The sequence below is a fragment of the Varanus komodoensis genome, unplaced genomic scaffold (genome assembly GCF_004798865.1).
Source record: "Varanus komodoensis strain SLA01 unplaced genomic scaffold, ASM479886v1 scaffold37, whole genome shotgun sequence".
Lineage (NCBI taxonomy): Eukaryota > Metazoa > Chordata > Lepidosauria > Squamata > Varanidae > Varanus > Varanus komodoensis.
Genome location: NW_025335889.1, coordinates 9167631 through 9184586, shown reverse-complemented (window position 1 = coordinate 9184586; position 16956 = coordinate 9167631). Strand labels below are relative to the sequence as shown.

The following is a 16956-nucleotide window of genomic DNA, read 5'->3' as shown; positions in this document are numbered from 1 at the left end:
TTGTTTGTGGCTAAAAAAAGGTCATGGCTTCTTGGCACAGCTGGGTCGAGATAATGAAATTTCACATGCGATGGATGTTGTGCATGATAACCCACCATAGGTACTCTTGAGTGTGGATTATCTTGTCTGAACCCATTCACTCTCTTAAAGGAGAAGTCACTTTAGAAAGCACCCGAAGAGTGTTAACAAGATTTATAGCTTGGGTGTTCAGTTTGTAGGCCACAGGAACACAAAAGCCAAAATCCCTCTCCATTGGCTATGCTGGCTAGTACTGATAGAATTTGTTGGCCAAGAGATCTGAATTGCACAGATTGCACATCCCTCATACAGAGGGGAAAAGCTAATGCCCGAACTGAGCTGTGCTTATCGTAATTCAATGTACATCTCTTAGTAGTGAGTTACTCTGATACTGCTGCTCTTTAAAGCATTGTTTTATTGCAACTTTACCCAGATCTCTTCTCCATTTTCCTATTCTGGCAGGACCCAGATGGTTGGTGTGATCTGTCTCAGTTTGACCTGCCTGATGATTTTTCCGCAACTAACATGAACAGCCCGGATCAGCAAACATCCATCAAGCCGTATTCTTCCTCGCAGAACGTGACAGAGTACCGTTTGGATGGCCACACAATTTCAGATCTGAGCAAAGGCAGCAAGGGTGAACTCATTCCCATTTCCCCACGCACGGACATGAGCTTTGGCACGCCACCTTCTGTACTGAAGCGGCAGAAGAAGAGGAAGATCAGTCTCTCGCCAGTTTCAGAGGGTGGCACAAGCACTAGTTTCTCCTTCCTGGATTCCTGTAACAGTCTGACCCCTAAGAGCACCCCTGTCAAGAGCACCCCAGTCAAGACGCTGCCGTTCTCTCCTTCCCAGGTGAGTGGGTGTCAAAAGCTAATACATGGGCTCCAGAAGTGAAACGGTGGCTACTTCTGTGTACGGCTCTGTGAGAGATTGTGTTCTTGTGATGTCTCCATATTTTCATGGCTGGCTGCAGTCTGCCCTAGTTCTACATGGAAACTGCTCAGTTGAGTTGTGGAAGTTGGGATGGGTGAACAAGTGATGTTCATGCATGCCCAGATTTTCTGAAGGTCAGCTTGATGTTCTTCTTGTCTTGTTTACCAAAGTCACTCCGGGTCTGTACAATTTGTGCAGATAATAAAATGGTGCAAATCAAATTGAAAATTGCATGGAAGACTGCATATTTTCAAAGCTGTGGAATGTCCTCCGTTGACTAAAGCATGGATTTGAATGGTTTTTAAATTGCAGAATTATGAACTGTTTATTTGAAAAAAAAATCATATGCAACCATATGCTTGACAGTTTACAACATTCAACATGTGCAGGGAACACATTCTCCTGCTTGTGTTTGTATTTGGGGTTGTAAGTAGGGCTTGCTCAACTGTTTGCAATGAACATCTTACATTTTTGCTAGAAACCAGGCTTATACACTTATAAAATTACCAGAGAGCTTGTTTTTCAGTTATTACTTAAGTCACAGAACTTATTCTTCTCTCTTATGTTTGGGGCACTAGATGCTGTCTAGGAAGTCACAGGACATATCAGAGATTCAGCTGAAACTCCCATGTTGGGGCACTCCCATGTTGGGTTTTATTAGCACAAATGGGTTTTACATGTTCTTATTCTGGTTTTTCTTTTTCCTTGTTCACAGTTCAAGAATCTTGTTCAATACAAAGCAGTATGCATGTTTAGTAAAATAAAGGGTACAAGCCTGACATTGCTCAGCATGTCATGCCCAGGGCATGCTGGGAGAGACAGGCCTTTTCTTTCGTCTAAATATGCATGTAATTGCATTCCAATAAATTAAGGTGTTAGACACTTGCAGTTATGCGGCTCTGTGGTCAGCAGCTTTGTTCCTAAAGACCAGTGGCCTGCTTACTGGAGTTAACAGAGCTTTCAAGCTCATATGGTAACTAGCTCTGAAAATTTGAGAATGGATCCAGAGCAGATCTGATACCAAATCTAAAATCAATTATTCCTGATCTCACACTGGTCCATTTTTGTTGTGCCTGGTTAGGAATGTTCTTTGAACCAAAGTCCATTGTCCATTTATAAAGGACTACAATCTTTGCTGCTTGAAAAGAGGTAGTTTTCTTGTAACAGACTCTCCATTGGTCCAGGTAGCTTGGTATTGTCTGTCCTGAATCTGGGACCTTTTGCATATCACACACTGAATCATTAAGCTGTGGCCCTTGCTCTGGCTGTAGAGATGGAAAGGAGTGCTTACCCTTAGAATGCCTGTCCATTCTCTGCTGCATGTTCTTGCCTTGAGGTAGTTCTCATTCCACCTTGCTTACAGTTGTGGAATCCATCTGGGAAAGGGGAGGAAGCAACTAAAAATGGCTTGGAGGGCAGTGGAGAATCAGCAGGCACTTATTGTTCCCTGCACGTACTTCCCACCCTGCATTAGTAGCTGCAGGAAACGCTGTTAAGGTCTAGGAACTGTGTGAGCTGTGAAGTCTGCAAATCTAATTTCCTTCTTGAATTTAAGAGATGTTTTTCATACTAAGGATGCAGCATTCATGTTTGATGATGCCATAATTGTTTGATTCCCTGCCAGAAGCATATTGCTGGGATATTAAAACAGAAACAAACAGGTCAGTGAGGCATGCAACACCCTGATACCCATAGCTGGATGTGTTGAAGACTAAAACAAAGAGGAAAAAGATAAAAGGAAACCATTTTACTCATCCTATTTTTTCCTTTTCTAGTTTTTGGATGTGCCCTTAGCGGGGGGAAAAAAGCTGCTTTACAACTTTCCAATGCGACAAGCATGTCAGAAACACAGGAAACTCTCCTATTGAGTCAGAGTATTGGTCCATATAGTTCAGTATTGCTTACCCTACATGGTGGCAATCAGGTGCTCTCACATGTTTTGAGCTACTACTCACATAAGATGCAGTCAGAATGGCCAGTGGACAGAGATTATGAGAGCTGTAGACCAAAATAATAGGAGGAACCAAGGTTGCCTACGCTGACTGGGAGTGGCTCACTGGAGTTTTAGACAGCCCTGTTTGGAGGTGGCAGAAATTGAATGATGAACCACAATAAAACTGCTATTCTGCCACAAGGGAAAGGCAGACTCCTCACCTATGAGAGCAGGCTAGAAGCTCTGCATGACACTTTGAAGACCACTCAGCCTGCAAGTTCTAGAAATGACTGAATGACTCATGGCCTTCCCATGTTGCCACTTCGTATCAAAAATACTTGTTGAATTAAGGCATGGATTGCTTTACAAAATTAACTGAATCTGTTTGCCAGCTCTCTTCTACCTTATTCTACCTTGATTTGGCAGTTCCTGAATTTTTGGACCAAACAAGACAACCTTGACCTGGAGAACCCATCCTTAACATCCACGCCTGTCTGCAGCCAGAAAGTAATAGTGACAACCCCACTACACAGAGATAAGACACCATTGCTCCAGAAAAACTCTGCGTAAGTCTTCTCTTTTCCATCTTGCTCACTCCAGCTTGCATCCTGCAGTTGGGAAGGCCCAGATTTCAGTGTGATATGACTGGACCTTAGTGATGGGTATGGGAATGCTTCAGGCTGTAGCAGTGATGGTGAACCTATGGCACGCATGCAACAGCGGGCACACAGAGCCCTCTCTATCGGCACGCAAGCCAAGTCGCCGCAGCATTGCCCCAGAAGCCGAGCATTGGATAATAGTGTATATAGGGGCCATGCGCATGTTCGGAAAGTAGTGGTGCCAGGTGATGACTTCACAAGCCATGAATCATTAGCTGCGACTCGTCTGAGCTTTTGCATGGCCGGTCAGTGCACTGCCAAGGATATATATATATATATATTTGCTTGGACTGGCTGTGAGGTGTTTTTTTCTAAACTATAAAACCTCAGTTTTCAGGTTTTATTGCAGTGTTGGCACTTTGCGATAGATAAGTGAGTTTTGGGTTCCAGTTTGGGCACTCCATCTCTAAAAGGTTCACCATCACTGTGTTAAGGATAGAAAAGTGAGGTATCCTAGCATGATATTGATGGTTGGAATGTGTTTAGGATGGGCAGAAATGTTGGGCTGTGCAGAAAAAGCTACTCAAGTAAGGCTTTTTCCAAATCGCATAATTTTCAATGTTATTTCACTCATATATTAGGGTTAGGGTTGTGCATGAGGGCAGGGTTAGGGTTAGAAAAATGAGGTGTCCTGGCATGGTTTTGATGGTTGGAATGTGTTTGAATGGGCAGAGATGATGAGATGTGGAGAAAAAGCTACTCAAGGTAGGCTTTTTCAAAATTGCCCCTTTCAATGGTATTTTACCCCTATATTAGGGTTGTTGTTGTTGTTGTTGTTGTTGTTGTTGTTGTTATTAGAACATTTCTATGTTATGGGTGTGCACCAGAGTAGGGTTAGGCCAGTGATGGCGAACCTATGGCATGTGTGCCACTGTGGTCACGCAGAGCTCTCTCTGTCAGCATGCGAGCCAAGTCACCCCAGCATCGCCCCAGCATACGAGCAGTGGATGACAATGCACACAGGGGCCATGCGCATGCTTGGAAAGGAGAAGCAGTGCCAGGCAATGATGTCATGAGCCACTACTCGCCCAAGCTTTCGCATGACCGGTCAGTGTGCTGCCAAGGTTATATATATATTTGCTTGGACTGGCTATGAGTTGTTTCTTCTAAACTACAACCTCAGTTTTCAGGTTTTATTGTAGTATTGGCACTTTGCGATAAATAAGTGGGTTTTGGGTTCCAGTTTGGGCACTTGGTCTCGAAAAGGTTGGTTGTAGATGAGACATCACTGAAAAAAAATCCGCACTCCTCCACTTTCAAAGTCATTCCCAGGGTAGCAGTGGCACTGCTTTGTCCAGGGCCCATTGCAACATTTTCCAGTTCAGAAATACCCCTCACCTGCCACTGAGTGATTTTTGTTTGGCATGGTGATAGTTCATATGAATGCTCTGACACATCTTGGATGGGAGCCACAATCCATATGTCCAGACTTGTCCCATAGAATAAGAGTATTTCTGGAAAGGTGTGGAGAATTGCAATCCTATCACTTTCCTAGCTCTGTTCATATGTATGTTGAGCTCCATACAGTTATTCTGTGCCTAGAAGGGTTAGTGGGATTGTGTCACATAGTTTGGCAGTGTGGATGTGAAAAGGGAACCTATTTGTTTGCAGCGGTACATGTAGAAGTGCTCAAACCACCAAAATTCCTTTGTGATCCAGAGGTCCCCAGTAACATGAGCACATACATGTTTAAATTCCCTTTTGCAGAAGTTCTGAACATATGAATGTTGGCATATGAGTCTTGAAGGCCATGTATGCTGGGCGCAGGGTTCCCCTTCCTTGTATAAAGCAAATGTATAGAGCAGGGGTCAGCAACCCATGGCTCCAGAGCCGCACGTGGCTCTTGAACCCCTCTGCTGCAGCTCCGTCGCTCAAAACACGCGCCGGCACAGCCACTGATCTGCTTGAAGCTCCACTCAGGAACACAGTGCTAGCTAGTTAAGTAAATCAGCTAGTTAAGTAAATCGCTACCTTCCTCTGCTAAACAAACTTCCTGCAGGCGCTCATGTTATAGGAAACGCTGCTGAAAAGATTCTCTTTGTCCCAATGTAATCTCCTTCATCTGAATCTTAAAAGCTGCGCTTGGGACCTGTCATAATTCACAGCACTTGATAGTTTACAGTATCTGCTAATCAGTCACTAAGCACACCTATATCTGCGGACCCGCGTCAATTTACTGAGCTCCTCCCCCCCCCCCCATAGGCCAACCATGGATAAATTGAAGAAAAGTTTCTGAAGAAAATCAAATGTTTAATGATACGTGGGTAGATTCATTTGCTTTTACTGCTGACGAACTTATGGGGTTTGCTGTTTAATGCATGCAGCCCTTTAGCACTGACTTTGACTCTTCAGGAAGCTGTTCTCCTATTCAAAATATATGAAAGGAGTCCTACTAGTTTATAATGTAAGATTAAACATAACAGTTTTTAGTGACTGAACAAGAGCTGCAGCTAAATCATAATGAAGATATGCATAGCATTAAGATAAAAAACGATATATGCAGTGTTTCCTTCATTTTAGATGTCAAAAGGGTTTTGCAGCTCCCGGTATTTTCTTTTGTGTGGGAAATGAGTCTAAATGGCTCTTTGAGTGTTAAAGGTTGCCGACCCCTGGTATAGAGGGCAATGAGCAAATAGGAGTTCTGTGACAAATAAGAGTATCTCCAATGAACTTTTCACTACATCAAGCAAAAGTTGCTAAATGGTGGCTTAATTACCTGAGGCATTGCTTCTGCTGTTTATCTGAATCCAGCCTTGGATTGAAAATCCTGAACTCCTTCCCTTTTTTGCCTTTCCAGGTTTGTAACGCCTGATCAGAAATACGTCACAGACAACACGCCACATACACCCACACCTTTCAAGGATGCTCTGGAGAAATATGGACCCATTAAGCCTTTGGTATGTATGAGCTAAATTAGGATTCTTTCTTATGTCTTTCTTAAGTTATTGCACGTCCAGTGCTGTGATCTGCTAGGACACCTCAAGGGGATGGACCCAGCCAAGATCCAAAACTTTAGCAAAAAGCCTATATCTTTGCATGACTCCAATGACCTGATGCTTTCCATAAAAACTAAAGAAGCTTGAGGGCCTTGGGGTATATTAATTCTAATATAAACATCAGTTGTAATGGTGGCTTTTTGCTGCTTTTCATAAAGTTCTTTAAAAATAAATACTTAAAAACAGATCCCAAATAGCATACAGCTTAGAGAATCATCCTGTGGCTGCTAGACTCTAGTGGATTTGGATTCCAGGGTTCAACACAGGAGCAGAATACCACTGAGCTGCCAATGCATAATTTTGATTCCATTCTGCTACTGGCCACTTACTGCTTTGTTTTCCTTCTTCCCTACATCATGGAAGCCACAGACACCTAATCTGGAGGAGGATTTAAAAGAGGTACTGTGGAGTGAGACTGGTATTGAGCTGATCATAGAAGATGATGTGAAGCCAGAGAAACAGAAGAGAAAGCAGGGTGTAAGTAACTCTTTTGGACAGGAATGGGTGAATTTAATTCAGATGACCATCAGGTATACTACTGCAGGCAAGAATCCCTCAGAAGAAATGGAGTAGCCTTCATAGTCAATAAAAGAGTAGGAAAAGCAGTACTGGGATACAATCTCCAAAATGACAGAAAGATCTCAGTTCGAATCCAAGGAAAACCATTCAACATCACAATAGTCCAAGTCTATGCCCCAACCACTGGTGCTGAAGAGGCTGAAGTTGACCAGTTCTATGAAGGCCTACAGCACCTTCTAGAATTAACTCCAAAAATGATGTCCTTATCATCATAGGGGATTGGAATGCTAAAGTAGGAAGCCAAAAGATAACTGGAATAACAGGCAAGTTTGGCCTTGGAGTACAAAACGAAGCAGGGCACAGGCTGGTAGAGTTTTGTCAAGAGAATACGATGGCCATAGCAAACAGTCTTTTCCAACAACCCAAGAGACGGCTCTACTCATGGACATCACCAGACGGTCAACACAGAAATCAGATTGACTATGTGCTCTGCAACCAAAGATGGAGAAGTTCTATACAGTCAGTAAAAACTAGACCAGGAGCTGACTGTGGCTCAGATCATGAGCTTCTGGTTGCAAAATTTAGGCTTAAGTTGAAGAAAGTAGGGAAAAGCACTAGGCCACTTAGGTATGACCTAAATCATATCCCTGATGAATATACAGTAGAGGTGACAAATAGATTTAAGGAATTAGATCTGATAGACAGAGTGCCTGAAGAACTATGGACGGAGGTTCGCAACATTGTACAAAAGGCAGCAGCTAAAACCATCCCAAAGAAAAAGAAATGCAAGAAAGCAAAATGGCTGTCTGAGGAAGCTTTACAAGTAGCTGAGGAAAGAAGGAAAGTGAAAGCCAAGGGAGAAAGAGAAAGTTACAAACAATTGAATGCAGAATTCCAGAGAACAGCTAGAAGAGATAAGAATGCCTTCTTAAATGAACAGTGCCAAGAAATAGAAGAAAACAATAGAATAGGGAGGACCAGAGATCTCTTCAAGAAAATTGGAGATATGAAGGGAACATTTCATGCAAAGATGGGCATGATAAAGGACCAAAATGGCAGGGACCTAACAGAGGCAGAAGAGATTAAGAAGAGGTGGCAAGATTACACAGAAGAACTATACAAGAAAGAGCTTATGTCCCTGATAACTATGATGGGGTGGTCACTGACCTCGAGCCAGTCATCCTGGAATGTGAAGTCAAATGGGCCTTAGGAAGTCTGAGCAACAACAAAGCTAGTGGAGGCGACAGTATTCCAGTTGAGCTATTCAAAATCCTAAAAGATGATGCAGTAAAAGTGCTACACTCAATATGCCAGCAAATTTGGAAAACTCAACAGTGGCCACAGGATTGAAAAAGGTCAGTTTTCATTCCGATCCCAAAGAATGGCAATGCCAAAGAATGTTCAAACTACCACGCCATTGCACTCATTTCACATGCTAGCAAAGTTATGCTCAAAATCCTACAAGCAAGGCTCCAGCAGTATGTGGACCGAGAACTACCAGAAGTACAGGCAGGATTTTGAAGAGGGAGAGGAACTAGAGATCAAATTGCCAACATACGCTGGATCATGGAGAAAGCTAGGGAGTTCCAGAAAAACATCTACTTCTGCTTCATTGACTATGCTAAAGCCTTTGATTGTGTGGATCACAACAAATTGTGCCAAGTTCTTAAAGAGATGGGAGTACCAGACCATCATATTTGTCTCGTGAGAAACCTGTATGTGGGTCAAGAAGCAACAGTGAGAACAGGACACGGAACCACTGATTGGTTCAAAATTGAGAAAGGAGTTCAGCAAGACTGTATACTGTCACCCTGCCTATTTAACTTATATGCAGAGCACATCATGAGAAAGGCGGGGCTAGATGAATCACCAGTTGGAATTAAAGATCGCTGGGAGAAATATCAACAACCTCAGATATGCAGATGATACCACTCTCATGGCAGAAAGTGAAGAGGAACTAAAGAGCCTCTTGATGTGGGTGAAGGAGGAGAGTGCAAAAGTTGGCATGAAACTCAACATTAAGAAAACTAAGATCATGGTATCCGGTCCTCTCACTTCCTGGCAAATAGATGGGGAAGAAATGGAGGTAGTGACAGATTTTATTTTCCTGGGCTCCAAGATCACCGCAGAGGGGGACTGCAGCCAAGAAATTAAAAGACACTTGCTCCTGGGGAGGAAAGCTATGGCAAATCTAGACAGCATACTAAAAAGCAGAGATATCACCCTGCCAACAAAAGTGCATATAGTCAAGGCTATGGTTTTCCCAGTTGCAATATATGGCTGTGAAAGCTGGACCATAAGGAAGGCTGAGTGCCGAAGGATTGAGGCCTTTGAATTGTGGTACTGGAGAAGACTCCTGCGAGTCCCTTGGACTGCAAGGCGATCAAACTAGTCAGTCCTAGAGATCAACCCTGACTGCTCTTTAGAAGGCCAGATACTGAAGATGAAACTCAAATACTTTGGCCACCTAATGAGAAGGAAGGACTCCCTGGAGAAGAGCCTAATGCTGGGAACAATAGATGGCAAAAGAAGGGGACGGCAGAGGATGAGGTGGCTAGATGGAGTCACTGAAGCAGTTGGTGTGAGCTTGGGCGGACTCCGGGAGATGGTGGAGGACAGGAAGGCCTGGAGGAATGTTGTCCACGGGATTGCGATGGGTCGGACACAACTTTGCGACTAACAACAACAAAGTAACTCTTTTAGCATTTCTATTATGTGCCTTGTTAAAATCATCCTTGTAACTCATGAAATATGGAAAGTCAGGGCAAGCTGTTACTGGGTGGAAGACCATTTAGCTGCAGTGGGGATTTGATGTATTCTGAGTGGTGTTCTTTCTGTAATAGGGACAATTTTAAAACACACTGTGCAACCCAAACCAATTTTCCTCTTGAAACAAATGGCTTTTGGTGTGAAATTAATTTCATAGAATCATAGAACAGTAGAGTTGGAAGGCTTCATGACATCCATTGTGTCCAACTCCCTGCTGTTGCAGGAGACCACGTTACACCATCCTACTCAGATGGCTGTCCAGTTTCTCCTTGAATGTCTCTAGCATGGGAGAGCCTATGACCTCACTAGGCAGCTGGTTCCACTGTCATATTGCTCTGACAGTGAGGACGCTTTTCCTGATAGCTAGCTTGAATCTGGGTTGTTGCAGCTTGAATTGATTATTCCATGTCCTTCACTCCGGCATCAGTGCCGAGATCTTGACCTTCCTCTTTGTGACAGCTTTTGAGGTACTTATACTGGGATGTTATGTCCCCCCACCTGCCAGTCTTCTCTTAAGGATGAACATGCCCAGTTCTCTCAGTTTCTCCTCATAGGGCAGTGTTTCCAAGCCCTGAATCATTTTTGTTGCCCTCGTCTGGACCCTTTCTAATTTTTTTGCATCTTTCTTAAATCTTGGTGCCTAGAACTGGACACAGTATTCCACATGAGGTCTGACTGGTGAGGACTATAGGGGAACTACTGTTTCTCATCATTTAGAAGTAATGCTTCCATTAACGTATCCCAAAATAACATTTGCCCTTTTGGCAGCTGCATTCAGAGCATGAATTCAGTATCTACTAACATGGCTTTCAAACTCTGCTTTCAGTGAGCCCTTTCCATGATGTCACACCTACAGAAGCCTAGTATGTTGTATAGTATGGGTAGGGGATCATTTTCCTGTCTCTGGATGCATTCCCCTTGGGGTAATCTGTCAAGGGCCACATGCTGGTGATAGTGGGAACAGCCCTTTTCTCTTTCTGCCCTCCTGCCACTTTTCTCAGAGGAATCAAATTGCTCTTTCCAGAGTTCTGAACTGTGACTCTTGCAAAAGGGCTTTGAAATCAAGGCAAGGGTGGAGAGTTGCCACTCCTGTTGTAAAGGATCCTGGAGTGTGATGAGGGTAGGGATATGCAGAGGGGTAGATTGGGATTCACTGATAAGATCTCTGGGTGGTTTTCAGTAGAACAACAAAGGGTTCCAACTCCCAATTGCATAAGAGAAGCAGGAACAAATCCCCCCCACCATAAAATTAGAATTAGAATCCTTGATTTGTAGCACGTTGGGTATAGATTTGTGCTTGCATATGCAGGTCATTTTGGTGTAAGCCGATGGGGTGCTGCAGGGAATTGACTCTGCTCATTGAGACACTCTTCTGCATTTGGCTGTACCCTTGCCACTCTGACCATTTGCATGTGCTCCTGAGTGGTTGATGGGCTACAGGGCTTTGGTTAAAAAGGCTTTACAAGCTGGGGAGTTGCCCACAGCTCTTGGGACAGTGAAGAGGACTTCCAGGCTAGCATTCCCTTGCAGCTGAACTTACGGGAAGATTGGCAGGGATGGGTGCCTGTCCTGAGGAATTCTAGGATTCCCTGGAAGATAGTTTGGGAACCATGCCCAAAAGTGCTTTCTAGAAGTGTTGACAAAAAGCATTCTGTGGCATCTTTTAAAAGCTAGCAGATTTATTGTGGCACAAGCTGTCCTGGACTAGAGCCCAATTCATCTGATTTCTAGCTACAAAAGCATATGCCAAATAAATCTGTCCATCTTTATGGTGCCATGATACACTCTTTAGCGCTGGAAGTAAAAGACTTGGCTTGTTTGCATTGCTGTCTCCACAGCAAAACTAGCCTGCAAATGAAATTCTTTGGAAGATATAGCAAAATGACTGGGAGAGAAACAGAAATCGGGAAGTGAACCACAATTTATTTGCTCACATGTTAGTCACAAACCCTGGTTGACACAAGCTATGACTTAATGTCATGTGTGAACACAACCAGTTTGTCTCACATTTTAAAATAAGTATGAGATGCACCTTACCTCCAAATCTTCACCTTTGGCTTTTACTGCTTGTTAGAACCTAAATCTTCTTCTTCTCTTGCCTTTCCAGCTGCACAGGAGTCCCATTAAGAAGGTCAGGAAATCTCTTGCCTTAGATATTGTGGATGAAGACTTAAAGCTGACAGTTTCCACCATGGCCAAACCTGTCTGCTTCAAAAGAATGCAGGTGAGCCTTGATTGGCTGGAGAGTTTAAGCAACTGAATGGGTATGCTGGGGATATTAAGTTCATATACCTATATGATGAATGTTCTTATTCTGGTTTCCCTTAAAAGGGTTTGTGGGCTGCATTCTTCAGGATTACCTCCCCCGCCTTTTTTTTTCTTTCTGTGAAAGCAGCAAATTTGGTACCTGAGAATCTCAGGGAGTTACAGTTTTTATTTTATTTTAAAAAGAAATTTCTGATCTTCATAGTTGTAAATAAAACCTTGGGTGAGACAGGATAAATTTGAGCAATCTTGCTCTGGTTTTATGGATGGGCATACCTTGGACATATTACGGGTTTGGTTCCTGACCAGTGTAATAAGTTGAATATAGCAACAACTTAGGTCACATATACGTCTAGTTATACTGTTGGCTGATGGTTTGGCGCAAGAAGCCTAACTTATGGTTTGTCTTGGTATTCAACGTACTTAATCATTTTTTGTACTTAATCATGTTTTGCTTCCTCTCATTTGAACACCATTGTAGGGCTGTTACAGTAATTGGCCTAATTTGCATATGTATTGTTGTGTCTCAGGGAATAGGGAGGCCAAAGGGGAGGGGAGAGGAGGGAGAGACACTGCAGTCAAAACACCCCAAAACGATCACAGAGATCACAGCTAACGAATATACAGTACAATAATGAAAACTTTGAAATACAGTACAGAATTGCTAGAATCACATTACCAAAATGTGAGACAGACACAAAATGGACAATCTCTGTTGGGAAAAATGGCACTGATAGATGTGTGTGCTTGATGCAGGTTTGCATCTGGGAAGCTCGATACTGTAAGGTGCAATAAAACAAGGTATGCCTGTATGTAAAATGCAGCTACAGTGGGCTGCAAATTTAAGCAAAGCAGTTGCAGTGGAGAAGGGTTGTTTAAAGTCCTCTCTAGAGCTGTTTTTCAGTTTAACCTGTCCCCCTCCATGCTCATGACTTAGTGGCACAGGCCATGCTTTGCATGTACTAGGTGGTAACTAACCAGGCCGAGGGAAACCCCTGCTAGAGACTTTTGAGAACTGCTTTGCCTCGCAGTAGGAGGTTCTGGGCTCTAAAGGCTGAGAAACAGTGTCACATGCTGTTGCGCCACCCTTCCTTTGCAGCACTGTTTTGTTGAGGTGGTTATAGGACAGGACTGGGACTTGGGGGACACAGGCCCTATACCCCACTCAGCGACTTTGGGCTAGTCACTGACAGTCAGCCTGGCCCACCTCATAGAATGGTTGTAAGGATAAAATGGAGAGGGGAGAAGATTATATGCACTGCGTTGGGCTCTTGGAAGAACACTGGAATGTCCGTGTAACTAATCCCTTATAATAGATAAACTAATGGATGCATATTTGCACAATGCATGTAGTTTCAAAATGTTCCTGTTCCATAAAACAGACAACTGGGAATTCTTAAGATCTTGGAATTTGGGTTCTTTCCAGGATTGACAAAAAATTTCCAATTTTCCCCTCAAACGCAGTTGAATATATACCCTTCTCTTGCTTGAAGGATTTTGCTTCCTCTTTCTGTAGTTGAAGCCTTAATCTGCATGTAAGCAAAGAGAAGTAAAATTGCATTACTAGTGTTCGGAATTCAGGATCCAGGAATTGCTAATGAAATACTGCCCAGTGGCTGCTATCATTCATATGTGCCATTTTTGCACAGCATATGAAGCTATTGGTGAGACTTGATACATAATATCTGTCCATGTTAATGAATTGTCTTGGAATTATAATACAAAAGAAAACAATTCCACAAATCCCATATAGCCTTTTAAAATAATTGCTGTCTGTATTTGTGCCTAATTAGTTCTTATGCAATAATTGATGCCTGACTTGTTAAGATGCAGTTTTGCAGTTGGGAGGCAGTGGCTTACTGTCTAACATGGTGTAACATAGCTGGCCTTTAGAATTGCAACAGGGCTGCATTTGGCCAATGTTGCTTTTAGCCTGTAAATGAGAAGTTCCAACAAAAGTATGATAATTTGCTGGGTGTTCTCTATGTCTGGGTTGATCACAGGTAGAGTAAACAGAAGGACAGCTGTAAACACAAAATAGAATTAAAATTCCAAGCCTAAAAATGGTATGGGAAAAATATGTGGAACTTTAGCAAAGTAGAAAAATACCCAACATTTTCTAGTGCAAATCTTTCTCAGGGGCATACTAATTAAAAAACAAGCAAAATTTATGCTTCTCTTGATCAGGAGCTATATGACCAGTATGTGGTTCCAATTCACTGGGGTAAATGTGAATCCCATTAGCACCTGCAGTCAGTGTTATGGATCTCTTATGTGCCCCTGCCAAGCTTTGGACAAAAGTTGTCCTGTGAACTGCAAGATTGTGTACCTTGTAATTTACTTAGGGAAAAACTCCACTGAATTTATATCTGACCATATGCACATAGGATTGGATTTGAAACATCTTAGTATTTTTCTGCTTAGTAGATAGAATGTGGTGGTAGAATTCTGGACTGTGCTACTTCAGAGCACAGGTGAGAAGTTACATATTTGAAAAAAGTACTTTATATAGTTTTTTAGATGAGTAAGTGAAAGATAATGGATATTTTTCCCTACAGTGCAAGCTTACTACCTGCAGGGAGTTTCAATTTGTTCTGCCTTCTACAGTCTGAAGTGCTGTATTCCAGAATACTGCTACCTTAATCTATCTCTCATTCTACATAATATAAAGAATGGCTCGTTGCTGTTATAAGTCACAGTTTTCACAGTCCAACTTATTAATGAGCTTAGTGTGTGAACTTGGATGACCATCTATGATTCATTCACTGTTAGCTAATATTAATTATCTGGTCCAGAATTTTTACATAGACTCTTGAGATTAGTCCATGTAACTTATTCCCTTTTTCCTGATCCAGGGGAAATAGGGTAAACTTGATATCTCAGAGGTTGTAAGAAAGAAACAACTTTTTATGGTTCTCTGCTTTCAGGGATTCCTTTGAAAGGAGAACTGAGACTCATCAAAAATCACACTTGGGGCCACAGATGTGGGTGCTTGATGGTATGGGGGGGGCGGGTAGGGGAATCTGGTCTGCTAGTTTGTACCTCCAAAAGATGGGTTGAAATAGAGATGCACAGTCCCACACTTAAAACATAACATGTTGCAATCCATGAAATTGGCCTGAGCTTTCCTCCCGTACTTAAAATGTAGTGTGGGAAGAGTACATGAGAGTCCACATTGCTCTACCATGCCTGAGAACTAGGCCCAAGTTCACCACAAATTGACAGAATTTTCCTAAGATGTCCAGCCTAAGCTGTCCCTTCCAAGTATTTCTCCACAGCCATTTTGACTAGAAAATGGTATTTGTAAAAAATTTCCTGAGATGGCTTCTATGTCTGAAGGCCATTTTTGGATTCTGTGCATAGCAGGCAACATTCTCTCTTCTTTGAATCATGGAATAAGGTTGGCAACTCCAGTTATTCTGGCCTACAACTCCCATCAGTCCTAGCCAGCATAGCTAATGGTGAAAAATTATGGGAGTTGTCAGCTGAAACCTCTGGAGAGCCAGAAGTTACCCAACTCTGCTGCAAATTTACTAGAGAAAGAAGTTGTTGTTTATGACCATTTGTCCAGTGATCAGGACAATAACCCTGATGCCGTAATCCATCAGCCATGTTGCCTAACGTGACACTGACTTTGGAGGATTGCCACAAGCGTGATCTTTTCCATTACTACACAGCACTGAAATTGTGGGGCTTTGCTGGCAATGACAATGCAAAGCAGTGGAGTGGATGGATAAGAATATAAAGGCTCATTCTGATCACTGAATAACTTACACATGAGGACTTCTTTCTGCCTTGAGAGTATACACAGTCTCTAAAAGATAAACCTGTGATGATGACAATAAAGGCTTGCTTTATGGCTAGCATGTGTTCTCTCTCCCTTTCCCCCTCCCCCTCCCCCCAAATAGGAAGGCTGGAGGTAAATCAGGCAAATTAATCCGAGTTATACCTGAGTTGTAACCATCACTTTTCTCTCTGGTTGATTGCAGCCTATGAACTTCCTTTCGCAGTCCCTAAACCTTTCTTTGTCAAGCAGCAAGAATGACAACAGCTTGCTCAACAGAGGATTTGTGCAGATGAAGGCAGAGAAGGTCTCTTCTAGGAAAATTCAAAGCAAATACAGGCCACCTGCTCTCGTAAGCATTGTCTTTTATGGTAACTTCCTGGATGCTACAGTTCTGGGGTTTTGATATTAAAATCTGCCATGTCTAGGTTTGTGAATGTAGTGCCTTAGTCAAGAACTAGCACTATTGATACAAATTGTCACAGAACTATCTTCTGAGTTTGTGAATAGGTTGTGACAGTTAACCTTGTCATCTTTCTTGTTATTTAGAGTATGATCAGCCATTCTTTCCCAGGTAGCTCGATGAACAATATTTGCCCAATAGAATATTTGCCAGTAGCCAATAAATCTACTGCAAAGAATCTGTATTTCTCACTATTTTTTCTCCCAACCACTGCTATACATGGTCTTTCTGAGACTGTTTAATGACAACACCCATCATCTTATATCTACACAATTAGATGTGGCCAGTTGCTATAGGAACATGTGTTTAAACAGCCATCTTTCATTATCAGTTATTTGCTAGTGACATGGGCCATTGCAAAAATAAGTAGAGTAAAGGTTTTGGCTTGCAATTTGGCAGACAGTGTATCATATACTAGCTCACTTCTAAAGTTTACAAAGTAAATGAAATAATAACATCAGCAGATAGGCTGACTATACCCTTACCAGATTTTAGGCCAAGCATCTCTTTAATCTAGTGAGCTACCCACTGAAGGGCAGGGGGGGTGGGGGTCACCAATCTCAATCAAAGTAATGGTATTTCACAGAATCCCATCTAGATATTTCCACCCTATA

At 42.5% G+C, this 16956-nt stretch overlaps 1 protein-coding gene across 2 annotated transcripts in view; it reads left to right on the top strand.

Moving 5' to 3' along the window:
• Positions 1 to 16956, top strand: part of MYBL2 (MYB proto-oncogene like 2) — a 38517-nt gene that overhangs the window by 18701 nt on the left and 2860 nt on the right. For both annotated transcript variants that reach the window (XM_044440292.1, XM_044440291.1), the window contains 6 exons: positions 481 to 873; positions 3314 to 3453; positions 6344 to 6443; positions 6906 to 7019; positions 11938 to 12054; positions 16085 to 16231. In XM_044440292.1, the coding sequence (XP_044296227.1) occupies positions 481 to 873; positions 3314 to 3453; positions 6344 to 6443; positions 6906 to 7019; positions 11938 to 12054; positions 16085 to 16231 (1011 nt within the window). The remainder of the gene's footprint in view (positions 1 to 480; positions 874 to 3313; positions 3454 to 6343; positions 6444 to 6905; positions 7020 to 11937; positions 12055 to 16084; positions 16232 to 16956) is intronic.